At 65.6% G+C, this 25,972-nt stretch overlaps 4 protein-coding genes and 1 non-coding gene across 8 annotated transcripts; 2 read left to right on the top strand and 3 right to left on the bottom strand.

Annotated features, from left to right (window-relative positions):
- Positions 1-2,597: 2,597 nt before the first annotated feature.
- Positions 2,598-6,276, bottom strand: SLC39A5 (solute carrier family 39 member 5). The gene is made up of 10 exons (XM_034071621.1): positions 5,918-6,276; positions 5,722-5,843; positions 5,227-5,401; positions 4,685-4,854; positions 4,353-4,475; positions 4,214-4,265; positions 3,958-4,134; positions 3,450-3,530; positions 3,181-3,371; positions 2,598-2,889 (listed from the first exon to the last, which is right to left on the bottom strand). Exons 1-10 carry the CDS (start codon positions 6,219-6,221, stop codon positions 2,740-2,742), a joined length of 1,545 nt encoding a protein of 514 aa, XP_033927512.1. The 5' UTR covers positions 6,222-6,276; the 3' UTR covers positions 2,598-2,739.
- A 518-nt stretch (positions 6,277-6,794) lies between these two features.
- Positions 6,795-9,328, bottom strand: NABP2 (nucleic acid binding protein 2). Its single transcript, XM_034071622.1, has 7 exons — positions 9,220-9,328; positions 8,326-8,420; positions 8,045-8,183; positions 7,618-7,689; positions 7,461-7,542; positions 7,023-7,090; positions 6,795-6,873 (listed from the first exon to the last, which is right to left on the bottom strand). Exons 2-7 carry the CDS (start codon positions 8,402-8,404, stop codon positions 6,795-6,797), a joined length of 519 nt encoding a protein of 172 aa, XP_033927513.1. The 5' UTR covers positions 8,405-8,420; positions 9,220-9,328.
- On the top strand, positions 9,292-14,665 carry RNF41 (ring finger protein 41). The gene is made up of 7 exons (XM_034071593.1): positions 9,292-9,442; positions 10,254-10,357; positions 11,515-11,624; positions 12,267-12,538; positions 13,070-13,205; positions 13,498-13,601; positions 13,862-14,665. The coding sequence occupies exons 3-7, from the start codon at positions 11,535-11,537 to the stop codon at positions 14,211-14,213; spliced, it is 954 nt and encodes a 317-aa protein (XP_033927484.1). The 5' UTR covers positions 9,292-9,442; positions 10,254-10,357; positions 11,515-11,534; the 3' UTR covers positions 14,214-14,665.
- Positions 14,666-15,567: 902 nt separating this feature from the next.
- On the bottom strand, positions 15,568-15,649 carry TRNAS-CGA (transfer RNA serine (anticodon CGA)). Its single transcript has one exon. It is a non-coding gene; the product is annotated as a tRNA-Ser (tRNA).
- An 837-nt stretch (positions 15,650-16,486) lies between these two features.
- Positions 16,487-25,772, top strand: SMARCC2 (SWI/SNF related BAF chromatin remodeling complex subunit C2). Of its 4 annotated transcripts, none has more exons than XM_034071370.1 (29): positions 16,487-16,611; positions 16,700-16,819; positions 17,714-17,799; positions 17,908-17,989; positions 18,378-18,470; positions 18,628-18,697; positions 19,298-19,367; positions 19,453-19,528; positions 19,615-19,746; positions 19,830-19,939; positions 20,039-20,163; positions 20,282-20,341; positions 20,440-20,477; positions 20,573-20,703; positions 20,781-20,852; positions 20,977-21,090; positions 21,377-21,530; positions 21,651-21,743; positions 21,919-22,035; positions 22,243-22,305; positions 22,537-22,795; positions 23,317-23,478; positions 23,552-23,613; positions 23,701-23,830; positions 23,910-24,076; positions 24,351-24,485; positions 24,583-24,874; positions 25,289-25,540; positions 25,663-25,772. In XM_034071370.1, the coding sequence occupies exons 1-29, from the start codon at positions 16,501-16,503 to the stop codon at positions 25,737-25,739; spliced, it is 3,453 nt and encodes a 1,150-aa protein (XP_033927261.1). In that variant the 5' UTR covers positions 16,487-16,500; the 3' UTR covers positions 25,740-25,772. The 4 variants fall into 4 exon arrangements, with proteins under 4 accessions (XP_033927261.1, XP_033927263.1, XP_033927262.1 ...); XM_034071372.1 differs by having other exon boundaries at positions 25,289-25,375; positions 25,663-25,771; XM_034071371.1 differs by lacking the exon at positions 21,651-21,743.
- Positions 25,773-25,972: the final 200 nt, after the last annotated feature.

A 25,972-nucleotide genomic window follows, 5' to 3' on the forward strand; every position in this document is an offset into this window, starting at 1 on the left:
TATTCCCAACGTTATTCCAAGCTCTTGGATCCCCCTCCCCAGGAAACCAAGGAAGTTTCTCTCCGCCCCCTTGGTCCAAAGCACTTGCTTCAAGTAATAAGCACTTTTGTTCGAGCATGAGTCTGGATTCCCTTTAGCATCCTATGGGATTAAGAGAGCAACCGAACAGCACAACTGCATTTCAATCCAGGGTGGATTTGCACTGCCACTGCTGAGCCATAGAAACTGCTGACAAACACTGAATGTAAGGGCCGGGGGGGCTCGGCCTCCATTGGGCACTGAATGGATTTCACCCCCCCCCCATTGCTCAATCCGGAACTGGGGGGGGTCATTGGTGCTGGGCCCCAGCTGCAGGCGAGGTGAAACGTGGGGCTCTGGGTGGTTCCCCCTCTGCCATCCCCTTCTCCTGGCCCGGGATGATGGAGCTGAGGTCCCTGAGCATCTCCCACAGCCCCATCCCGGGAATGGGATGAGGGTGATGGAAAAGTAGCACTAAAAGCAAAGCAAACCCCCCCCCCCCCAAACCACCCGGAGTGAGGTTGATGTTCCCATTCCAACCCCTCGGAGTGAGTGAGGAATGGGGGAGATCCCGACACAAACCCCCCCGGACCCCAAACCCAATCCTGGTGTTGGGGGGAGCTGCTCCTGCTCCATCCCAGGCTCCTGTGGCCACGGGGGGGCCTCAATAGGAATGGTGGCTGGGATGTGGGCAGGCTTCCCTTTGCCTTCAATAGGAAACCAAAGGAAAAACCAACCCCTTCCATTCCCGGCCATGCGGATTTGGGGCTTTTTCCTTCTCTCCCTTTTCTCTCCCCCCTTTTGTTTCTGTTTCTCTCCAAGGACACGAGGAGCTCAAACCTCCTGGCCCAATCCTGCGGGCTCAGCACTGCTGGGTGCGTTTGCAAGGAGAACCCCCCCCCCAAACCCAACAGAGCCGGGAGGAGGCGGAAGCATCAGCTTTGGAACGGGGAGGCAGAGGGTAACAGCATCCCTGGTGTTCAGTTCAGCATCCTTGGATGGGGATGGAGCCGAGGAGGGCACCCAAGTGGGGGGGTGGGAATGCGAACTGCATCCCTCTGGACTCTGAAGGCATCTTGTAGCCAGCTCCGTGTCTTTCCCTGTGTGTAAATGCTGCACCTCTGTGTCCCCTGCACATCCCGGTGTGTGTCCGGAGGCTCGGACAGACCTCAGCACCCGTCCGGTAGCAACAGCCCCCCCCGGCCGTGTCGTCGTGTGCGTGCAGAGCGGCTCCGTGCGCGGGTCCCGAGCGGGGACCAGGAGGATCAAAGCCTTACTCGACCCGGTCCCATCGGTTGTGTTTGTCCACTTGAAACCAATAAAGTGAAACGCATGGAAAGCTCCAGGTGAGCTCTGGGCTCCCCCCACGGGCCCCAAAGGGGTGTTTGGGGGGGGGGGTTGCTGGTCCTTGGAGCCTGTGGGTACCGTGGAGCTGCTGCTGCATCCATGCGGGATGCGGATGCAGGCACCGGATGGGATGGGACCGGGAGCATGTCCTGATGCCGGCAGCGTCTGCCTGGGTTTGGGGTGAAGGTTGGGGTGGGTGAGGAGCCCCCAGTGATCCCAGCTCAGCGCCTGTCCCCATGTACCTTTGGTGCCTTGAAGCGGCCCCATCCGGAGGCCGGGATGAGGGGAACGATGCTCGGAGCCGGTCCCGGTCCTCCCGTGCCCATCCCACATCCCAACCCTGACACCCTCATCGGAGCCGGTCCCGGTCCTCCCGTGCCCATCCCACATCCCAACCCTGACACCATCATCGGAGCCGGTCCCGGTCCTCCCGTGCCCATCCCACATCCCAACCCTGACACCATCATTGGAGCTGGTCCTGGTCCTCCCGTGCCCATCCCACATCCCAACCCTGACACCCTCATCAGAGCCGGTCCTGGTCCTCCCGTGCCCATCCCACATCCCAACCCTGACACCATCATCAGAGCCGGTCCCGGTCCTCCCGTGCCCATCCCACATCCCAACCCTGACACCATCATCAGACCCACGCCTTGGGCACCGCAGACCCCTCCGGGTGATGAGGAACCAGTATTGGGGTACATCCAACCCCTGCCTTGGTCAGGGACCCCCAAATCCGGGGGGGAACTTGGATCCTCTGTGCGTCAGCTTGGGAAAGGGGGTGTTGAGTGCGTGTGATGTCATCGCTGACGTCATCTTGGGGGGTGCTTACCCTCAAACCCCCTGATTTGGGGGTTCCCCCCCCGGCAGCATCAGCACCGCCTCCATAGACAGCGCCGCGGGGGGCGTGGCCTGGGCAGGAGGGGCGTGGCCTCTCCTTCTGATTGGTCTTTACGGAGGGAGGCGGGGCCTCGCTTCCTGTCGTTGCCGTGGCAACCGCGTCCTGCTCGCTCCCTATTGGGGGGGGTCCGGGATGGTCTCGGTGGCACCGGGGGGGAACCGGGACCGGAGGGGGAGGGAACCGGGACCGGAGGGGGGGAACCGGGACCTGAGGGGGGGGATCCGGGACCGGAGGGGGGGAACCGGGACCGGAGGGGGGGAACCGGGACCGGAGGGGGGGAACCGGGACCCGGCGCCCTCGTTTGAATCAACTCCGTTTATTAAAACGCCTTCGGTGCCCTCCCGTCCATGGGGAGGGAGGACGGGAAACGCCGTCGGGGCCGCTCCGGAGCCCTCCGTTCCCGCAGGGCTGGAGTCACCGGATGGGGATGCAGCCCCCGGGGATGCTGCGGGGCCGGTGTCCGGTACCGGTACCGCTCAGGGCTGCAGCCAGGCTCGGACGTGCCCCTCGGCCAAGGCGATGCCCATCATGATGCTGCTGCCCAGCAGGAACCCTGCGTTCTGCAGCAGGAACCGGCCCCACGAACCCTCCCCGGGCTCCTCGGAGCGGCGCAAAGCCTCGGGGAGCTGGGGCAGACATGGGGCAGAGCGCTCAGCACCGGGCTCAGCCCCATGGCTGCCCCACGGCTGCCCCACGGCTGCCCCACGGCTGCCCCACGGCTGCCCCATGGCCGCCCCATGGCTGCCCCATGGCTGCCCCACGGCTGCCCCACGGCTGCCCCACGGCTGCCCCATGGCTGCCCCACAGCTGCCCCATGGCTGACCCACGGCTGCCTCACTGCCGCCCCATGGCTGCCCTATGGCTGCCCCACGGCTGCCCCATGGCTGCCCCATGACTGCCCCACGGCTGTCCCTTACCATATCGGCCAAAGCCACGTAGAGGAAGATGCCTGCGGTGAGGGTGAGGATCCATGGGGTGAGATGAGCCGCACTCTGCCCCACAGCGGCCCCCACGGCTGCCCCCAGGCAGGAGAGCAGAGCCGAGAGCAGGTTGAGGAGCAGGAGGGTGCGTGGGGCTGTGCCCGCCCGCAGCAGCACGGCCAGGTCACCTATGGGGGGAACGGGGGGTTCGTGGGGTGCACGGACACCGGGGGGCTCGGGGGGCTGGGGGGGGGGCAGGAACCCACCGAGCTCGTGGGGCAGCTCATGGCACAGCACGGCCAGGGCAGTGCTGAGCCCAATGGGGATGCTCTGTGAGAAGGCAGCACCTGCGGGAACAGGGAACTGGAACCGGGACCTGCACAGCCCCCAGTGCACCGGGTACAGCTTAGACATGAGCATCCCTATCCCTGTGCATCCCTATCCCTGTGCACACCTATCCCTGTGCATCCCTATCCCTGTGCATCCCTATCCCTGTGCATCCCTATCCCTGTGCACACCTATCCCTGTGCATCCCTATCCCTGTGCATCCCTATCCCTGTGCACACCTATCCCTGTGCATCCCTATCCCTGTGCATCCCTATCCCACTGCATCCCTATCCCTGTGCATCCCTCACCCCCGTGCCTCCCCATCCCCGTTCACCGCCGTTCCTCCCGTGCCCCCTCCTCACCGATGCCCATCCCGTGCCCCCCCCCTCACCGATGCCCATCCCGTGCCCCCCCCTCACCGATGCCCATCCCGTGCCCCCCCCTCACCTATGGCCAGGCCGTCGGTCAGGTTGTGGACCCCGTCCCCCAGCACCACCATCCACACCACGTCCGTGGCCGCGGGGCTGGGGGGCAGGGCGGGGCCGTGGGAGTGTCCGTGGGGGGGGGCCCCGCGGGGCCTCAGCTCCAGCTCCGCCTCCGGTGCCGTCGGGAGCGGCTCAGCCCCTGCCGGGGGGGGGAGAACCGGGGGTGGGCACCGGGGCCGCTGCTCGGTACCGGGGGGGGGGGGGGGGGGCGGGTTTACCTCCTCTTAACGGCGCCAGGACCGCGGCGCCTGCGTCCGGGCTCGGTCCCTGCTGAAGGCACCGTCGAGGGGTTGGGAGCGGAGCCGGAGCCGGACCCGGACCCGGTCCCGTCCCCCCCCCGCTCCCTGCAGCCCTCACCGTGGCCTCGCGGCTCCGGCGCAGCCTCCCCAGGAGCAGCTCGAGCAGGAAGAGGAGGTAAATGCCGCCCAGCACCGTCAGCCCCTGCAGCACCGCAGGCCCCGGTGCCTCCGGGTGCTGCGCCTGGCACGGGGGATGCGGGCTCAGGACGGGCTCAGGACGGGCTCAGCCCCAGCCCCGGCCCCGGGCTCAGGACGGGCTCAGCCCCAGCCCCGGGCTCAGGACGGGCTCAGGACGGGCTCAGCCCCAGCCCCGGGCTCAGGACGGGCTTAGGACGGGCTCAGCCCCAGCCCCAGCCCCGGCTCCGGCCCCGAGGGGGCTCCGGTACCTACGTGAGGCCAGAGGTGCAGGAGGGAGTCCCCGCAGAGCGTCCCCACCGCCAGGGCCACCAGGAAGGAGAGGAGCGAGCGGAAGAAGCCGCGGGTCAGGAGCGGAACCAGAGCCACGGCCGCCGCCGACGGGAGGCTGATGAAGGCCACGGCCAAGAGCCCCCAGCCCAGAGCTGCGGGAGAGGGAACAGGGGAGCGGGGATGGGGAACGGGGAGGCAGCGATGGGGGTGCAGGGATCGGGGTGCAGGGATGGGGATGCAGGGATGGGGAACATGGGGAACCGAGGCTGAGGCTGCAGGTACAGGGAGCCCAGGGATGGGACACGGGACATGAGGTGATGGGGCAGGGGGAAGGGGAGGAACGTGGGGATGTGGGATGGGATGGTGAGGAATGGGGACATGATGCAGGGATGATGATGGATGAGGGGTGATGGAGCCAGGGATGGGGATGCAGGGCCCAGCTCAGGGACCGGACCCCAGGGGATGCAGGGACGGGGGCACCACGGGATGGGGCAGGGATGGGTGATGAGGGCACCTGGGGTTACCTGCCCAGGGTCCCCCCCCGGGGGGGGGCAGCTCCACATCATCACTGTGCTGGATGCAGACCCTGCTGTCGATCTGGTAGAGCAGAGCTGGGCAGAGCAGCGAGAACTGCTCCGGGGTGAGCTGTGCAGCTGCCTCCAGCCCCACACTCACCAGCAGCTGGCTCACGTTGAGGCACTGCGGGGCCGGCAATGAGGGGGGACACGGGGGGGTTCCCAATGGTGACACCGACACCCCCCCATGGTGACACCATCCCCCCCATGGTGACCCCCCCCCATGGTGACCCCCCCCCATGGTGACCCCCCCCCATGGTGACACCGACCCCCCCATGGTGATACCGACCCCCCCATGGTGACCCCCCCATGGTGACCCCCCCCATGGTGACCCCCCCCATGGTGATACCGACCCCCCCATGGTGATACCGACCCCCCATGGTGACCCCCCCATGGTGACACTGCCCCCCCCATGGTGCCCCCCCCCCCCCGGCCCCTGCTCACGTCGTGGTTCGGGTGCTCAGCGCTGGGGGGCTCCAGCCCCAGGACCCTCCCGAGCAGGCTCAGCCCCGGCACGGGCGGGGGGGGGCTCGGTGGGCACCGGCTGCAGGTCAGTCCCGGTGGGGCTGGGGGCGGAGCTCGGGGTGAGCGCAGGGACGGACCCGGTCGGGACGGGGGTCAGGTCACGGCCGGTACCTGCGCGGGGGGGGGGCCGCCGTGCCCCCGCCGTGCTCCCATAGCGGGTGCCGGTGCCGGTGCCGCTGCTCCTGCACCTCCAGCACGTCCAGGTGGCTGACGTGGCCGTGACCCAGCTCCTCGTGCTGGATACGCACCACGCGCGGCCGGTCCAGCCCCAGGCTCCGCAGCAGCCGGGCCAGGCCCTCGGCCGGGAGGGTCCCGTTCCCGTCCCCGTAGTGCCCGAACAGGCGGCGCAGGAACCCCCCGGGCTCGGCGCTGCCCAGCGCCAGCAGCAGCGGCAGCAGCAGGAGCCCACGGCCGCCCATGGGCGCTGCGGGAGCCGTTAATGATTGACCCCCCCCCGGTACCGTCGGTGCTGGGGAATGGAGGCCAATGGAGAGCTGCCCCCCCCCCCTCCGGTACCGTCGGTGCTGGGGAATGGAGACCAACGGAGCGCTCCCCCCCCATGTATGGGGCTGTGGGACCTCCATCACCCCCTCGGTACCGTCGGTGCTGGAGAATGGAGACCAATGGAGAGCTCCCCCCCCCCCCCCAATGCACGGGGCTGTGACCCCTCCATCCCCCCCCCCTGCGCTCCGGTACCGGTATCACCGCCCCCCCCTCCCCCATTGCTCACCTGGGCCCGGTCCCTGCACCGCGTTCGCTGCACCCGACCCGGGGGGGTTGGGGGGGGCAAGGGTCACCCTGGGGCTGCTCCCAGCAGGGAGGGGCCACACACGGAGGGGGGGGCCTTAAAGGGGGCGGTGCGGGGGGCCCGGGGCCCGCAATGGGGCAGAGGCAGCGGATGGGGCTCAACCTTTATTAACCCCCCCCCAGGCGGGGGGGGCCGGTCCCCGGGGGGGGGGCCGGTGCCGGTGCCGGTGCCGGGGGGGGCTCCGTTATCTCTTGCTGCTCCTCCTTGTCTCTTTGCCGTTGCTGAGCGGGGGGTGTCCGGGTTGGCTCCGGGTGATGCGGCCGCTGGGGGGGTGCGCGGGGGGGGGCCCCGTTCCCGTTCTGGCCCTCGGGGGCTGGAAGAGGAGCGGAGGGAGGGGGAGGGAGGACCGGATGGGAGCTGGGGGGGGGGGGGGGGGAACAAGGGAAGGGGGGGGAGGGGATGCGGGACCTACCCGGGGGGGGCGCGGGGGGGCCTTGGCTCGTCTGGGGGGGGGGGCGGGGGTGTGCTCTCGTTCTGGGCCTGGGGGGGAGATGGGGCAACCCAAGTGTGGGGCTGGGGGGGCCAGAACAGTGCCCCCCCCAAACCTGTGACCTCCCCCCATCCCCACTGTGTGACCCCATCCCCATTGCCCCCCATCCCCTCCATGTCCCCCCCATCCCCTCCATGCCCCCCATCCCCATTGGCCCCCATCCCATGTCCCCCCCATCCCCATTGCCCCCCCATCCATTCCATGCCCACCCCATCCCCATTGCCCCCCATCCCCTCCATGGCCCCCATCCCCTCCATCTCCCCCGCATCCCCATTGCACCCCCCATCCCCATCTCCCCCCCATCCCCATTGGCCCCCATCCCCTCCATGTCCCCCCCATCCCCTCTGTGCCCCCCCTCACCCCTTTGCTCTGTGATTGCTGCGCCGCGTACTCGGGGTTGGGTTCACTGAAGTTGGGTACCTCGGAATAGACCATGCAGAACCTGACGGGGGGGGGGGGTCAGTGGGGTCCCCCCTTCATCCCCCCCCATCACCCCCAAACCCGGCCCCGTCCTCACTCTCCGATCTTCTGCAGGTCCCCCCCGCGCCCCGTGTACAGCGTGAGGCAGCCCTTGAAGACGGACGCGTACCTGGGGGGGAAGGGGGGTCAGGCTGGGGTGCCCCATAGGGACCGGTACCCCCAGTCCCCATCCGTATCCCACAGGAACCAGTACCCCAGGTCCCATCTGTACCCCACAGACACCGGTCCCCATCCGTATCCCATAGACACCAGTCCCATCCCATATCCCATTGGCACTGGTACCTCCAGTTCCATCCCTCCCCCATAGACCCTGGTCCCCATCCCTACCTAACAGACTCCGGTCACATCCGTACCCCATAGACCCTGGTCCCATCCCTACCCCATAGACCCTGGTCCCCATCTGTACCCCACAGACCCTGGTCCCCATCCCCACCCCACAGACCCCCAGCCCCCGGTGCCCGCACCCCTTGGTGAGCCGGATGATGTCCCCAGGCTGGATGAGGTTCCCGACGTCGTCCCACACGGAGATGTTGATGCTGCCGCTCTTGTCGGCCACTTTACACGTGCGCACCTCGTGTCCGTCCTTGGTCTTCGTCACCCGCCCTGGGGGGTTAACGGGGGGGGGTCACGGGAACGGGGGTACCGGGAACGGGGTTACCGGGAACGGGGGTCACGGGAACGGGGGTACCGGGAACGGGGGTCACGTGAACGGGGGTACCGGTACCCCCCCCGGTACCGCACGCACCCGTCTCCAGCACGATGAGGATGAGGTTCAGGTTCTTCAGCCCTGGTTTCACGTCCTTCACCAGCGTCTCGGTGCTCATGGTGCTCAACGGGGCCCTGCGGGCACCGGGAGGTGGGGATGGAGGCACCGGAGCCGGTACCGGGGGATGGAGGCACCGGAGCCGGTACCGGTATCGGGGGATGGAGGCACCGGGATCTGGTACCGGGATCGGGGGATGGAGGCACCGGAGCCGGTACCGGATACAGGGATGGAGGCTCCGGGATCCGGTACCGGTACCGGGGGATGGAGGCACCGGAGCCGGTACCGGATACAGGGATGGAGGCACCGGAGCCGGTACCGGGATCGGGGGATGGAGGCACCGGAGCCGGTACCGGGATCCAGGGATGGAGGCTCCGGGATCCGGTACCGGGATCCAGGGATGGAGGCTCCGGGATCCGGTACCGGGATACAGGGATGGAGGCTCCGGGATCCGGTACCGGATCCAGGGATGGAGGCTCCGGATCCGGTACCGGATATGGGGATGGAGGCTCCGGGATCCAGGGATGGAGGCTCCGGGATCCGGTACCGGGATACAGGGATGGAGGCACCGGAGCCGGTACCGGATACAGAGATGGAGGCTCCGGGATCCGGTACCGGGATCAGGGGATGGAGGCTCCGGGATCCGGTACCGGGATCGGGGGATGGAGGCTCCGGGATCCGGTACCGGATACAGGGATGGAGGCTCCGGGATCCGGTACCGGGATCGGGGGATGGAGGCTCCGGGATCCGGTACCGGATACAGGGATGGAGGCTCCAGGAGTCGGCTCCGCCGCTGTTCCCCCCCCCCCCGCCTCCAGGGGTCGCTCCCGCTCCCGCCCCCCCTCCGCTCTGCCCCCCCCCCCCACCGGCTCTCACCTGCCCCGCTCCGCCGCCGCCACCGCGGGCACACCCGGAAGTGTCCCGGCCACCCCCGGCTCGCAGCCAATCAGCTCGCGGGAGCGCGGAGCCGTCAGCCAATGGCGGCGCCGGAAGGGCGGGACTTAAGGGAGGCAATCCAACGAGTCGGGGAGCAGAGCGGAACTTCCGGGGCGGAGCTTCCGGGGGTGCGGAGCGGCGCTGGAGGCCCCGGCGGGAGCCGGTGAGCGGGGCTCGGACCGGGGGGGGAGGGGAGGGGGATGGCCCCGACCCATTGATCCCAATGGATCCGCCCCATTGATCCCAATGGATCCGCCCCATTGATCCCAACGGGATCCGCGGCCGAGGGGGGCCCCGAGTGCGGTGTCCGGAAGGGTTGGGGTGGGCCCAGGCCTTGGGTGTTCCCATTGGGAACACTCAAAGGGGGTTCATTCCCAATGGGAACACCCAGAGGGGGTTTCACTGGAGCCATTGATCCTGGGGGGGGTTGGGAGCTTTGTTCTTCCCATTCCAGTGGGAAAGGCAGGATGAGGCTGCAGCTCCCAACCTCCCTTCCCTGCTCCGGGAATGCTTGGGAAGGAGCCTGGGATCCTGCAGGGCCAGAGCATTCCCTCCCATTCCCATCCCATTCCCATCCCCATCCCATTCCCATCCCCATCCCATTCCCATCCCATCCCCATCCCATTCCCATCCCATCCCCATCCCCATCCCATTCCCATCCCCATCCCATCCCATTCCCATCCCATCCCCATCCCATCCCATCCCATCCCATTCCCATCCCATCCCCATCCCCATCCCATTCCCATCCCCATCCCATCCCATTCCCATCCCATCCCCATCCCCATCCCATCCCATCCCCATCCCATCCCATCCCATCCCATCCCCATCCCATCCCATCCCCATCCCATTCCCATCCCCATCCCCATCCCATTCCCATCCCATCCCCATCCCATCCCATTCCCATCCCATTCCCATCCCATTCCCATCCCATCCCCATCCCATCCCATTGCTGACCTGGGCTCCCGGCATTGCAGGAAGGGCGCCGGGAGCTGTGGAAGAGGCCGGGAGAAGATGGGACTTTGGGAGCGCGGCCCTGCCACGAGCCAGCCCCGCTCCGGGACGGATCCTGCAGCACCAGGTGAGGCCCTGCCCGTTATCCATGGGGATGAATGGGATCCGCAGGGAAACAGCCTCAGGTTCCAGGCAGCCCAAGGGATTCCAGCCAAGGGGCTCCCAGAGCTCCTGGTTCCCAATGGGAGCAGCTCCTGCCCTGCCTCAATCAGGGGATCCTGGAATGCTTCCCTGGGAAGAGACCTTCAAGCTCCTCCAGCTGCTGCCCCTGTTATTATGGGATGCTTCCGGTGGTGGTGGTCACATGACTGCACTGGTTTGGGAATGGCGTTGGGAAGGTGAAGCTCTCCAGTGCTTCCCAAAGTCAGGAATTCCGTGCTTGGAATGCTCTGTGGGGTGCGATGGGGGAGCCGGAGCTGTGCAGTGTTCCCAAAGGAATTCTGGGATGCACCTTGGGGCGGAATCCTGTGTGTGAGCAGCACTTCCCACCTGGAGCCCCTGGAGATGGGTCCCATGGATCCCACTTCCTCACAGTGGGAATGCCGCAGGGTTGGTTTGGTCGCTCCCAGTATGGAGCCCTCCCTGTTCCCACTGGGATTCAGGCCTCTTCCGAGGCAGCATCCACATCATTCCCGTCCGGTGCCTTCCTCTTTCCTCTCTGTGCCCCAACAGAGTCCCAGCCCTCATCCCAGCCCCCATCCCAGCCCTCATCCCAGTCCTCATCCCAGCCCTCATCCCAGTCCATGTCCCACCACCCTCACAGGGAAGAGCTGCCCCTGATCCCATCCCAGTCTCCCCTCTTAAAGCCACCTGAGTGTCTCTGTTCCCAGGATCCTGTTGGGATTGGGCAGGAGCAAAGCTCAGGAATGTGGCACCTCATGAGCTTCCCTTTGGATACTGGGATGCTCCTGGATTTGGGATGGTCCCAAGTGGCCTTGAAGCCAATGGAGCTGCTGAGGCTGGAGCTGGGAGCGGCCTCGAAGGGGATGGGAGGGATTTGGGCCCTTTCCTATGGGAGAATCCCAAGGGAAGGCCATGGAGCAGTGCGGACTTGGCCCTCGTTCCTGGTGTGCCTGGGGCTGGGAGCTCCTGTCCCTGCAATGGGATCCCTGTGGCTTTTCCCATTGGGATCAGCTTTGCTATTGCTGGGAATGGGGGAGGAGGAGCTGGGATGTGCTCTGGGAATGGGCTGCTCAGTAATGCTGTGCTGTGTGTGGTGCGCAGGCCTGCGGCGGTGCTGAGCCATGGGGTACGATGTGGCGCGATTCCAGGGGGATGTGGACGAGGACCTCATCTGCCCCATCTGCAGCGGTGTCCTGGAGGAGCCTGTGCAGGTGCGTTCCCATTCCCGAGCTCGGGAAGCCTGGGATGGGGCTCAGCTGTGTCAATAGAGGCAGGTGACCTTTGGAACTCCCCACCCATCCCATCGCCTGTGCCTGTTCCCAGCGGGAGCTGCTCTGGGAAGGCTCCATGTGGTGATGGGCACGTCCTGAGCCAGGCTCTGCTCCTGGGCACGGGTTCAGCTGCTCCAGTTTGATCCCATCAGCCCTGGGCCCGTCCCTGCGCTTCCCGATGGGAGCCTTGGATTTGGTCTCCAGGCCGGTGGAGTCAATGATGCGGTGGTGCTGGGATGTGGCTCCATGAGGGTACCCTGATCCTCTGGATCAGTGATCCCGTGGGGTCCTGATCCTTTCACTCAATGGTCCCATGATGCCCTGATCCTGACTCACTGATGCTCTGACCCAGTGATGCTCTGATCCTCTGAATCAATGATCCAATGATGCCCTGGTCCTTTGGATCAATGATCCAATGATGCCCTGGTCCTTTGGATCAATGATCCAATGATGCCCTGGTCCTTTGGATCAATGATCCAATGCTGCTCTGGTGCTCCCCCAGTGATGCTCCGGTCCTCACCAGTGATTGCTGGTGCTCTCCATCCTCCGATGCTCTCCATCACCGCTCCCTTGCCCCCACAGGCCCCCCACTGCGAGCACGCCTTCTGCAACGCCTGCATCACGCAGTGGTTCTCGCAGCAGCAGACGTGCCCCGTGGACCGCAGCGTGGTGACGGTGGCTCACCTGCGGCCCGTGCCGCGCATCATGCGGAACATGCTCTCCAAGCTGCAGATCACCTGTGACAACGCCGTCTTCGGCTGCACGGCCGTCGTGCGCCTCGACAACCTCATGGCTCACCTCAATGACTGCGAGCACAACCCCAAGCGCCCTGTGACCTGCGAGCAGGGCTGCGGGTGAGCCTGGCCATGGGCATGGGCACAAACCCAGCCTCCTGCTCCTGCCTTCCCATTCCAACCTGCACCGGGTACCGGGGCTGTGGTGCTGGTTGGAGTGGAGGGGACCCCATCCTCTGTGGTGTTGGTTGGAGTGGAGGGGACCCCATCCTTTGTGGTGCTGGTTGGAAGCCCCAGGCTGCCCAGCTCCTGGATCCAGCCAGAGCCATTTCAGCTCCTGGGCAAGCTCCACTTGGTGCCCGTCCCCATTGCACCCATGTGCTGTAAGCATCCAGGCAGGATGCGTGGATGGAGCAGCTTGGGGCCCATCTGAGTTCAGCTGAGGGAGGTTCAGGTGTGGGACCCAGCTGGGAGCCCCAGAGCACCCCCATTGCTGCCATAGCTCATCCGCTGCAGGGACCAGTGCTCCTGCACCCATCCCAGCTTCCAGCATCTCCTGCTGGGTTTTCCCTGGAGCCTGTTCCCATGCTGATGCCGAGTGCTCTGCTGTGTAATCCCCTCCCCTTCTCCTTGTCCCGTCCTCCTCCCCAGCTTGGAAATGCCCAAGGACGAGCTCCCCAACCACAACTGCATCAAACACTTGCGATCTGTGGTGCAGCAGCAGCAGACCAGGATCGCTGAGCTGGAGAAGACCTCAGCTGAGCACAAGCACCAACTGGCTGAGCAGGTGGGTCCGTGAGTGCCAGGACACTATAGGGGTGCCCATAGGGATATCCATAGGGATGTCCATAGGGATGTCCATAGGGATGTCCATAGGGATGTCCGTAGGGATGTTCATAGGGATGTCTGTAGGGTTGCCTACAGGGATGCCCACAGGGATGCCCATAGCAGTGCCCATAGGGATGCCCACAGGTCCATAGGGTCCCGAGGGTGAAGGAGGTGGCTGAGGGTGCCGTGGGGCACCTCGTGCCACAGCAGCGATGATAGGATGGTCCCTCCCCCCCCCAATGTCCTTACAGAAGAGGGACATCCAGCTGCTCAAGGCCTACATGCGCGCCATCCGCAGCGTCAACCCCAACCTGCAGAACCTGGAGGAGACCATCGAGTACAACGAGATCCTGGAGTAAGTGCTTGGGGTTCAAGGGATGCTCGGGAGCTGCTCCCACAATGGAGCATTCCCAGCTTCCCACCTGCATCCTGAGCTTGGGAAGGAAGCAGCTTCTGACCACAGCAGCTTGGGGGGGGGCTGAGGGGTGCTGGCTTCAAATGGGAATGGGTTCAGGATGGGGCTGCAGGAAGCTCGCAGGGAATGGGGTGAATGGAGAGGGTTTGGCTGCCCCATCCCTGGCCTGGGGGCCTCATCCTGCTCCACCGCACCCACAGGTGGGTGAACTCCCTGCAGCCGGCGCGGGTGACACGCTGGGGGGGGATGATCTCCACGCCGGACGCTGTGCTCCAGGCTGTCATCAAGCGCTCGCTGGTGGAGAGCGGCTGCCCCCCCTCCATCACCAACGAGCTCATCGAGAACGCGCACGAGCGCAACTGGCCCCAGGGCCTGGCCACGCTGGAGACGCGGCAGATGAACCGGCGCTACTATGAGAACTACGTGGCCAAGCGCATCCCCGGCAAGCAGGCGGTGGTGGTGATGGCCTGCGAGAACCAGCACATGGGCGAGGACATGGTCCTCGAGCCAGGGCTCGTCATGATCTTCGCTCATGGCGTGGAGGAGATCTGAGCCGCTGGCGGAGCCGGCTCCATCCTCCGTTGCCATGGGGACGGCCAATGGACTCCAGCTCCGGCACCACCGCTGGAGCCGGCTCCATCCTCCGTTGCCATGGGGACGGCCAATGGACTCCAGCTCCAGCACCACCGCTGGAGCCGGCTCCATCCTCCGTTGCCATGGGGACGGCCAATGGACTCCTGCTCCGGCACCGCCGCTGGAGCCGGCTCCATCCTCCGTTGCCATGGGGACGGCCAATGGACTCCTGCTCCGGCACCACCGGATCCGGCTCCTCTCCTCCCTTTGGCTTCCCCCGAGCCTCAACGGCAGCCGATGGGGGCTCAGCATCCCCGGCCCCTCGCTCCGTGCATGCACCCCTGGGGTGGCTCCCGTTCTCTTTGCTCCTCCTGCAGTGCCCGTGGCTCCGGTTTGGCTTTGCCCATCTCTTGGTTGGCGATGATGGGAGCCCCGGGACGGGTCCCCGAGCCCCGGGACCGGCCCTTGGGGCCGGTCCCGGGGCTCGGGGGCCGGTCCTGGGGCTCGGGGGCTGGTCCTACCCCCCCAATCCCTTCGGGACCTTTAATTTATTGGCCGTTTCGCTTGGTTTCACCGGATTTCCTGCCCCGGTGGGAACGGGGCTGCAGCGATCAATAAACGGCATCCTCCTTCCTTTAGCTCCGTGCTGGGGGGGGGGATCTGGAGATGCTGCCTCCATTCAGGGATGCTCTGCATGGGAATGATGGGGATAATTGAGGGTATTGGGGGGGGGGGCAAAAGGAAAACCTCTTCTCCCCCCCCTATTGAAGAGAGTGAGTCCTCGTGTGGGAATTCACCCCTCCCCCCATTGAAAAGAGAGTTCCATTGTGGGAATTCCTCCCCCCCCCATTGAAAATAACGGATCCCGGTGTGGGAATCGCGTGAATTCCTCCCCCCCCCATTGAAAAGAGCAGATCCCAGCACAGGAATCACGTCCCCCCCCATTGAAAAGAGCAGATCCCGTTGCAGGAATCCCCCCCCATTGAAAAGAGCAGATCCCGTTGCAGGAATCCCCCCCCATTGAAAAGAGCAGATCCCAGCACAGGAATCACGTCCCCCCCCATTGAAAAGAGCAGATCCCGGTGCAGGAATCACGTCCCCCCCATTGAAAAGAGCAGATCCCGGTGCAGGAATCACGTCCCCCCCATTGAAAAGAGCAGATCCCAGCACAGGAATCACGTCCCCCCCATTGAAAAGAGCAGATCCCAGCGCAGGAATCACGTCCCCCCCCATTGAAAAGAGCAGATCCCGGTGCAGGAATCCCCCCCCCATTGAAAAGAGCAGATCCCAGCACAGGAATCCCCCCCCCCCCCGTTCCCAAAAGCAGCGCTCGCGTCACGGACAGGATTCGAACCTGTGCGGGGAAACCCCATTGGATTTCGAGTCCAACGCCTTAACCACTCGGCCACCGTGACTCCCGCGCCTGCCTGCGCCGCGCTCCCCGTTAGCCCGGCCCCCCCCCCCCCCCCCCCATCCCCTCCGCTCTTCCCCCCGTTGCCCCCCCCCCCCCTTCCAGTCCCGTTCAGCTCCGGTCCCACCGGGATGACGGGAAAACACCGGGGAACGGGAACACCGGAGGGGTGTGTGTGCGTGTGTATGTATGTGTATGTGTGTGCGTGTGTATGTATGTGTATGCGTGCGTGTGTGTGTATGTATGTATGTATGTGTGTGGGGGTGTGCGTGTGCGTGTATGTATGTGTGTATATGTGCGTATGTGTATGTATGTATGTGTGTGTGGGTGTGTGCGTGTGTGTGTGTATGTATGTATGTGTGTGTATGTGTGATGTGTATGTATGTATGTATGTGTGTGGGTATGTGTATGTGTGTGTGTATGTATGTATGTGTGTGTATGTATGTGTGTATGTCTGTATGTGTGTGTGTCTGTATGTGTATGTATGTGTGTGTGTATGCGTATGTCTCTGTGTATGTGTATGTATGTATGTGCGTGTATTTGTATGTATGTATGTATGTGTATGTATGTATGTGTATATGCGTATGTATGTGTGTACATGTATGTATGTGTGTATGTATGTATGTGTGTGTGTACATGTATGTATGTATGTGTGTATGTATGTATGTGTATGTGTGTGTGTATATGTGTATGTATGTGTATGTGTGTGTATATGTGTATGTATGTGTGTACATGTATGTATGTCTCTGTCTCTGTCTCCGTGTGTGTCATCGCCTGCAGGGGGCGCCATAGCGTCCGCGCCGCCGCCAGGGGGCGGTATCGCGCATGCGGGAGGGGAGGCGGCGCCGCTCCAAGATGGCGGTGCGGAAGAAGGACGGCGGCCCCAACGTGAAGTACTTCGAGGCCGCGGACACCGTGAGTCAGTTCGACAACGTGCGGCTGTGGCTGGGCAAGAACTACAAGAAGGTAACGGCTGTACCGGAGCCGGTTCCGGTACCGGGGGGGGGCTCCGGTGCCGCCGGTGCCGCCGGTGACCGCAGGCCCCGGCCCGCAGTACATCCAGGCCGAGCCCCCCACCAACAAGTCCCTGTCGAGCCTCGTGGTGCAGCTGCTGCAGTTCCAGGAGGAGGTGTTCGGGAAGCACGTGAGCAACGCGCCGCTCACCAAGCTCCCGGTGCGTACCGGGAACCGGGGGGGGGCACCGGGAACGGGGGGGGCACCGGAACCGGGGGGGGGCACCGGAACCGCGGGGGGCACCGGAACCGGGGGGGGGCACCGGGAACGGGGGGGGCACCGGGAACCGGGGGGGGCACCGGGAACGGGGGGGGCACCGGAACCGGGGGGGCACCGGAACCGGGGGGGGCACCGGGAACGGGGGGGGCACCGGAACCGGGGGGGCACCGGAACCGGGGGGGGCACCGGAACCGGGGGGGGGGCACCGGAACCGGGGGGGGGGCACCGGAACCGGGGGGGGGGCACCGGAACCGGGGGAGCACCGGAACCGGGGGGGGCACCGGAACCGGGGGGGGGGCACCGGAACCGGGGGGGGCACCGGAACCGGGGGGGCACCGGGAACGGGGGGGGGCACCGGAACCGGGGGGGGGCACCGGAACCGGGGGGGGCACCGGGAACGGGGGGGGCACCGGAACCGCGGGGGGCACCGGAACCGGGGGGGCACCGGTGCTGTCAGCCCCCGGGACCCCACAGGGACACGGCCCCATAGATGGGGGGTGAGGCCCCATTGGTGTCAGAGGGATTGAACCCCCCCATGGCCCCCATAGGGACACGGCCCCATAGATGGGGGTGAGACCCCATTGGTGTCAGAGGGACTGCACCCCCCTAATGAGGAGGGGATTCCCATTGGTCCCACCCGCATAGGGACAGGTCCCCGGGCCCCATAGATGGGGGCTGAGGCCCCATTGATGCCCAGAGACAGCCCCCCCCCATAAGCAGGGGACTCCCATTGATCCCACCCCATAGGGACAGGCCCCCAGCCACGGTCAGTGCCCCATAGATGTGGGGCTGGCTCCCGCAGCCCCCCCAGTGACCCCTTCCTTCCCCCTTGCAGATCAAATGCTTCCTGGACTTCAAGGCGGGGGGGTCCCTGTGCCACATCCTGGCTGCAGCCTATAAGTTCAAGAGCGACCAAGGCTGGTGCGTACGGGGGGGGGTCCCCATAGCAGCCCTGCCCCATGGACCCTATGGGGCTGAGCCTGCCCCCCCCCCAGGCTCTCACCAGGGTCGCTCTTGTCTCCCAATAAGGCGGCGTTTCGATTTCCAGAACCCTTCCCGCATGGATCGTAACGTGGAGATGTTCATGACCATCGAGAAGTCCCTGGTGCAGGTGAGACCCCCCCGGGGTCCCCATTGCTCAGCATCATCCTGCCCCCCCCCTTGGTGTCCCCATTGCTCAGCACCATCCTGCCCCCCCCCTTGGTGTCCCCATTGCTCAGCACCATCCTGTCCTGTACCCCCCCTTGGTGTCCCCATTGCTCAGCACCATCCTGTCCTGTCCCCCCCCTTGGTGTCCCCATTGCTCAGCACCATCCTGTCCCCCCCCTTGGTGTCCCCATTGCTCAGCACCATCCTGTCCTGTCCCCCCCCTTGGTGTCCCCATTGCTCAGCACCATCCTGTCCCCCCCCTTGGTGTCCCCATTGCTCAGCACCATCCTGTCCTGTCCCCCCCCTTGGTGTCCCCATTGCTCAGCACCATCCTGTCCTGTCCCCCCCAGAACAACTGCTTGGCCAGGCCCAACATCTTCCTGCACCAGGAGCTGGAGCCCAAGCTGCTGAGCAAGCTCAAGGACATCGTCAAGAGGCACCAGGTTGGGGGCACCGGGGGGGTGGGGGGGGCCCCATGGGTGCCTGCACCCACTGCACCCAATGCATCCACTGCATCCAATGCATCCAGTGTATCCACTGCACCCACTGCATCCACTGCACCCAATGCACCCACTGCACCCACCCCTGTCCCCACTGCAGGGCACCGTGACCGAGGACAAGAGCAGCGCCTCCCACATCGTCTGCCCCGTGCCCGGGAACCTGGAGGAAGGTGGGTGCAGGGGGGACCCCCCAGTGGGTGCTGGGGGTGTTACAGGTGCTATGGGTGTTATGGGTGTTATGGGTGCTGCAGGTGCTATGGGTGTTGTGAGTTCTGCAGGTGTTATGGGTGCTGTGGGTGCTGCAGGTGCTGTGGGTGTTGTGAGTTCTGCAGGTGTTATGGGTGCTGTGGGTGCTGCAGGTACTAGGGGGGCTGTGGGTGCTATGGGTGCTGTAAGGGCTGTGGGTGTTATGGTTGCTGAAGGTGCTGTGGGTGCTGCAGGTTCTATGGGTAATCTGGGTGCTGCAGGTGCTGTGGGTGCTGTGAGTGCTGTGGGTGCTATGGGTACTGTGGGTTCTATGAATGCTGTGGGTGCTATGGATGCTATGGGTTCTATGGGTGCTGTGGGTTCTATGAGTGCTATGGGTTCTATGGGTGCTATGGATGCTATGGGTGCTATGGGTGTTGTGGGTTCTATGAATGCTATGGGTGCTGTGGATGCTATGGGTTCTATAGATTCTATGGGTGCTATGGGTACTGCGGGTGCTATGGATGCTATGGGTGCTGTGGATGCTCTGGGTGCTGTGGGTGCTCAGCCCCCCTGTCCCACAGAGGAGTGGGTCCGGCCCGTGATGAAGCGCGACAAACAGGTCCTGCTGCACTGGGGCTATTACCCCGACAGGTGAGGGGCGAAGCGGGGGGGGTGGATCCCGAGGGCCCCCCCAGGCCCATTGGGTGCCATTGGGTGTCCCCCCCCTGCACCCCAGCTACGACACCTGGATCCCTGCCAGCGAGATCGAGGCCTCGGTCGAGGATGCTCCGAGCCCGGAGAAGCCCCGGAAGGTAACGGGAATGGGGGGGGGGGGGGGTCCTGGGGCTGACCCGGTGCCGGGATGGAGGCCGCACCCCCCCCGTGCCCCCCCCGGCAGGTCCATGCCAAGTGGATCCTGGACACGGACACCTTCAATGAGTGGATGAATGAGGAGGATTATGAGGTCCTGGATGAGAAGAGCTCCGGCGCCCGCAGGAAGAGGATCTCAGCCAAGACCCTGACGGATGAGGTCTGGGGGGGGGGATGCTATGGGGCGGGGGGGGGGGCTCTGCTTGGCCCCATTGCCCCCCCCATGTCCTGACCCCCCCCCAGGTGAACAGCCCCGATTCAGACCGCAGGGACAAGAAAGGGGGGAACTACAAGAAGCGCAAGCGCTCACCCTCCCCCACCCCCGAGGCCAAGAAGAAGAACGCAAAGAAGGGGTGAGCCCCATGGGGGGGTCTGGGGCAGGGCCTGGGGTTGGGGGGGGGGCTCTGGTGGTGATGGGGCCATGGGGGTGGTCTCTCTTGGTCCCTTTGCAGCCCCTCCACCCCCTATAACAAGTCCAAGCGAGGGCATCGCGAGGAGGAGCAGGAGGACCTGACCAAGGACATGGATGAGCCCTCACCTGTGCCCAACGTGGAGGAGGTCACCCTGCCCAAGACAGGTCCGTGTGGTCCCCAGGCCCCCCCCCAGCCCCCCCCGGACCCCCCCAGACCCCCCCCAGACCCCCCCCAGCCCCGGTGCTCAGCCCCGGTGCTCAGCATCACTTCCCTTTGCCGCAGTGAACACCAAGAAGGACTCGGAGTCTGCGCCCGTCAAGGGGGGCACCATGACAGACCTTGGTGAGTGGGAGCCACTGGGGCTGAGCAGTGGGGCAGGAACCCCCCCTGACCCCACAGCTCCCCCCCCCCGAGCCCAGCTCTGTCCCCTTCCATTGCAGATGAGCAGGAGGATGAGAGCATGGAGACAGCCGGGAAGGTGAGCAGGGTCCTGCGCTGCTGGGGCCTCATCCTGCTCTGTGTGAGGGTGATGAAGGCCCCACAGCAGAGGGGCTCAGTGCTGCTGTGGGGCAGGATGAGGAGGAGAACGGCACCGGGAGCAAGGGGGAGCAGGCCAAGAACCCGGAGCTGCACGAGGACAACGTCACAGAGCAGACACATCACATCATCATCCCCAGCTATGCTGCCTGGTTCGACTACAACAGGTGGGGCCCGATCCTGGGGCTGGTGCTGGGGACCCCCCCCCCCCCCAGGGCCTCCCTGACCCTCTCCCCCCCCGCAGCGTCCATGCCATCGAGCGCCGAGCCCTGCCCGAGTTCTTCAATGGGAAGAACAAATCCAAGACCCCAGAGATGTGAGGCCTGGAAGCTCAGGGCTGGTGCCGGTGCTGGTGCCGGTGCTGATGCTGGTGCCGGTGCTGATGCTGGTGCCGGTGCCGGTGTTGGTGCCGGTGCTGAGTTGGCCCCATTCACCCCCAGTTACCTGGCTTACCGGAACTTCATGATCGACACGTACCGGCTGAACCCGCAGGAGTACCTCACCTCCACCGCCTGCCGCCGCAACCTGGCCGGTGATGTCTGTGCCATCATGCGGTAGGGGCCCGGGCATCCCTGGCATCCATTGGGATCCATTGGGATACATTGGGATCCACGGGATCCATTGGTATCCATGACGTCCATTGGCATCTATAGGACCTGTTGTTATTCATGGGCATCCATTGGCATCTGTGGGATCCATTTGATCCATTGGCATCCATGGGATTGATTCAGAACAGCTGGGATCCATTGGGATCCATTGGGATCCATGGGACCCATTGGGACCCATTAGGTCCATGTGCATCCATGGGACCCATTGGGTGCTGCGGCCGCTTCCCCCCAGGGTCCACGCCTTCCTGGAGCAATGGGGCCTCATCAACTACCAGGTGGACGCCGAGAGCCGCCCCACACCTATGGGGCCGCCCCCCACCTCCCACTTCCACGTGCTGGCTGACACCCCCTCGGGGCTGGTGCCGCTGCAGCCCAAGACCCCCCAGGTGGGTGCTGGGGGGGGTGCTTTGGTGGGGGGGGGGGGCTCGGCTGCATCCTCCCCTCCTCTGCCTCCCCCCCCCCGCTGCCCCCGGGGGGGGGATCGCAGAGCTTCCCTCGTGCCCCAGGGCCGGCAGAGCGACGGGGAGGCCAAGACCGGGCGCAAGGGCAAGGACATGGAGGAGCTGGGCCCGGAGCCGGCCAAGGGGAAGGCGGAGCTGGTGAGCGGCCCCCCCCGCGCCCCCCCCCCCCCCGCTGCCTCCTCCTCCTGCCCCCCCCCCCCCCTGCACGCAGCCCTGGCCTGGGGGGGGGGGCACTGGGGGTTCAATGGGGGGCGATGGGAGCAGCAGCATTGGGGCTGTGGCTGCCCCCCAGTGCCCCCTGTGCCCCCCCCAGAGCTCAGCCTCGCAGCAGATGCTCACGTTCCCTGACAAGGGGAAGGAGAAGCCAACGGAGCTGCAGAACTTCGGGCTCCGCACGGACATGTACAGCAAGAGGAATGTCCCTGCCAAGGTGCCCCCTGCTCCTGACCCCCCCCCTCCATCACTGCCCCCCCCTCCATCACTGCCCCCCCCTCCATCACTGCCCCCCCCCTCCATCACTGCCCCCCCCTCCATCACTGCCCCCCCCTCCATCACTGCCCCCCCTCCATCACTGCCCCCCCCTCCATCACTGCCCCCACCCCCCAGTGCTCATCCCCCCCCATCTCCATCCCCATAGAGCAAAGCGGCCGCCAGCGCCACGCGGGAGTGGACGGAGCAGGAGACGCTGCTGCTGCTGGAGGTGAATGGAGGGGATATAGGGGATCCCATTGAGCCCCCCAGCTGCATCCTGCAGGCACTGGGGGATAATGGGGTCATCGCACCCCATAGACCCCACCACTAACATTGGGGCAGTAATGGGACCATTGCACCCTGTTGACCCCCATACAAGCACTGGGGTGATAATGGGACCCTCACACCCCATTGCCCCCCATCCAATCCCTGGGTGGATAACAGGCCCATGCCCCCGCAGGCGCTGGAGATGTACAAGGATGACTGGAACAAGGTGTCTGAGCACGTGGGCAGCCGCACACAGGACGAGTGTATCCTGCACTTCCTGCGCCTGCCCATTGAGGATCCCTACCTGGAGGACTCGGAGGCGTCACTGGGGCCGTTGGCTTTCCAGCCCATCCCCTTCAGCCAGTCTGGCAACCCCGTCATGAGCACCGTGGCCTTCCTGGCCTCTGTGGTGGATCCACGTGTGGCCTCTGCTGCGGCCAAGTCTGCTCTGGGTAACGGGGCTGGGGGGGAGAGGGGTGCTATGGGGTGAGGGCTATGGGGAGAGGGATGGGGACTGTGGGAATGCTGTGGGACAATGGGATGGGTGCTATAGGGAGAGGGATGAGAGCTGTGGGAGAGCTGCAGAAGGGTGGGATGAGTGCTATGGGAATGCTGTGGAATGATGGGATGAGTGCTATGGGAATGTTCTGGAAGGGTGGGATGAGTGCTATGGGAATGCTGTGGAAGAAAGGGATGGGTGCTATGGGATGAGAGATGGGAGCTATGGGGAGACAGGGGAAGTCGTCTGAGAGGTGATGGGTCCTATGGAGAGACACCTGTGGCCAATCCTGCAGGGAGATGGGGATGGGTCCTGTGGGGAGTCCTATAGGGAGGTAGAATGAGCCCTGTGGGAGATGGGGATGGGTCCTATGGGGCATTCCATGGGGCGATGAGTGAGCCCCATTGGGAGCTGCCCTGAGGGCTGTGGGGCTATGGGAGGGTCGGGGGGGACAGGACTGCACCTGCCCCACAGAGGAGTTCTCCAAGATGAAGGAGGAGGTGCCCACGGCGCTGGTGGAGGCTCATGTGCGCAAGGTGGAGGAGGCAGCCAAGGTGACCGGTAAGGCTGACCCTGCCTTCGGCCTCGAGAGCAGCGGCATCGCCGGCACCGGAGCCGATGAGCCCGAGCGCACTGGTGAGCATGGATCCTATGGGATGGGGCCTGGGAGTGGGGCCTGGCACTGACCCTGTCCTGTACCACCCCATAGAGGAGAGTGGCACTGAGGAGCGAGCGGAGGCACAGCCACCGGAGGAGAAGAAGGAGGCGAAGGTGGAGGCTGCAGCAGGGGGGATGTGGGGAAGGATGGGGAAGGGTTGGGGCAGGAATAGGGCAGGTCCTGAGCTCCTCCCTCTGCAGGAGCCCCGGGATGGGGCCAGCGAGGAGGAGGTGAAGGAGAAGCCAGGGGAGGCCCCCAAGAAGGAGGAGGAGAAGGGGAAGGAGCTGGAGGGGGAGAAGGAGCCAGACAAGGGCGATGCTGACGGCACCGGTGAGTGTGGGGCAGGGCTGGGCTGAGCCCCCCAACCCCATGGCCCCACCCCATGGCCACGGCCCCATCCCCACTGCAGGGGAGCCCGAGAAGGACAAGGATGCGAAGGAGGCCCCAGAGGAGCCCCCCAAGGAGGCTCCGGAGCCTGAGGCCGAGCGCAAGGCAAAGGTGGAGCGAGACCTGGGCGAGGGGAACCTGTCCACGGCTGCGGCTGCTGCACTGGCTGCTGCTGCTGTCAAGGCCAAGGTGAGGGGCTGGGGGGGTGTCTATGGGGGGGGGGTGTCAATGGGGGGGGGGTGTCTATGGGGGGGTGTCAATGGGGAAGGGGGTGTCAATGGGGGTTAATGGGGGGGGTGTCAATGGGGGGGGGGTGTCTATGGGGGGGGTGTCTATGGGGGGGGTGTCTATGGGGGGGGGGGGTGTCTATGGGGGGGTGTCTATGGGGGGGGGGGGGTGTCTATGGGGGTGGGGGTTGGTGTCTATGGGGGGGGTCCTGGACATGGCTCTGACCCCCCCCCAGCACCTGGCAGCAGTAGAGGAACGCAAGATCAAGTCGCTGGTGGCTCTGCTGGTGGAGACACAGATGAAGAAGCTGGAGATCAAACTGAGGCACTTCGAGGAGCTGGAGACCATCATGGACCGGGAGCGTGAGGCTGTGAGCGAGGCCGGGAGCGGGGGGGGGGGGATCCCGGTGACCCCCCCGCTGACCCCCCCCGCTGACCCCCCCCCCCCACTGACCCCCATCCCCACAGCTGGAGTACCAGCGGCAGCAGCTCCTGGCTGACCGGCAGGCGTTCCACATGGAGCAGCTCAAGTACGCGGAGATGCGCGCGCGGCAGCAGCACTTCCAGCACCTGCAGCAGCAGCAGCAGCAGCCGCTGCCCCCCGGAGCCCCCCAGCCCCTGCCCGGCCCCACCGGAGCCCCCATGGCCCCCACCGCGCACCCGCTGGCGGCTCCACCGCCACCCCCCATGGTGGCACCTGCGGAGCCTGTGGGGCCGGCGCTGCCCGGGGCACCCCCCACACAGCCGCTGGCACCGCACGGTGAGCGGGGGGGGGGTGGGATGGGGGGGGATGGAGAGGGGTAAAGGGGAATGGAGTGGGAGAAGGGGGGATGGAGCAGGATAAGGAGGGGATGGAGCGGGATAAGGAGGGGATGGAGAGGGATAAGAATGGGATGGAGCGGGATAAGGGGGGATGGAGTGGGATAAGGAGGGGATGGAGAGGGATAAGAATGGGATGGAGTGGGAGAAGGGGGAATGGAGCAGGATAAGGGGGAATGGGGCAGGATAAAGGGGAATGGAGTGGGATAAGGGGGGGATGGAGTGGGATAAGGGGGGGATGGAGCAGGATAAAGGGGATGGAGCGGGATAAGAATGGGATGGAGCGGGATAAGGGTGGTTGGGGTTGGATCATCCCCCCAGGGCTGTTCTCCCAACACCACCCCTCCCCCCGCAGCCCCGGCGCCGTTCCCCGGGCAGCAGCCGCCGCCCCCCCCGAGCCTGGCCGGGAGCATGGGAGGCAGCAGCCACCCCCCCGTTCCCGGTAACGCGTTCCCGTTCGCCTCGGCTCCGTGCGCGCTCCCCCCCCGCCGCGCCCCCCCCCCGCCGCGCTCCCCGGGGCCCTGGGCATGCCGCCGGGGGGGGGGGCTGTCCCCGGCCAGGCACAGCCCCGCCATCGTGGCCGCCGTGCAGGGGAGCCTGCTCCCAGGTGAGACTCGGGGGGGGTCCGCAGCCATTGGCATCAATGGGGTGGGATTGGGGGGGGGTCTGCACCCGCATCGCTCCCCATTGCCCCCCATTGCCGGTAACCGCTCTGCTCTCCCCCCGCAGACCAAGGACCCCCCCTGCAGACGGAGCCCATCGCCCCCAGCCCCAGCACGGCCGCTCCGGTGCCCCCCACGCAGTGAACCCACCGGACCCCCCCCGCCGCCGACACCGGAACCTGCCCCTCCCCCCCCCGCTGCAAGGACCCCCCCGGACCCCCCCCCCCCCCGGCTCCAGCTTTGGTATTTTTGTATCATGATCCCTGTTTATTTAATGCGGGGTCCCCGGGGGGGGGCTGGGACCCTGCCCCCCCCCGGCTATTTATGAGACAGCTCCAACCCCCCCTCCCAGCACATGGGCATTGCCCCTCCCCCCC

Source organism: Melopsittacus undulatus, chromosome 21 (assembly GCF_012275295.1).
Source record: "Melopsittacus undulatus isolate bMelUnd1 chromosome 21, bMelUnd1.mat.Z, whole genome shotgun sequence".
NCBI lineage: Eukaryota > Metazoa > Chordata > Aves > Psittaciformes > Psittaculidae > Melopsittacus > Melopsittacus undulatus.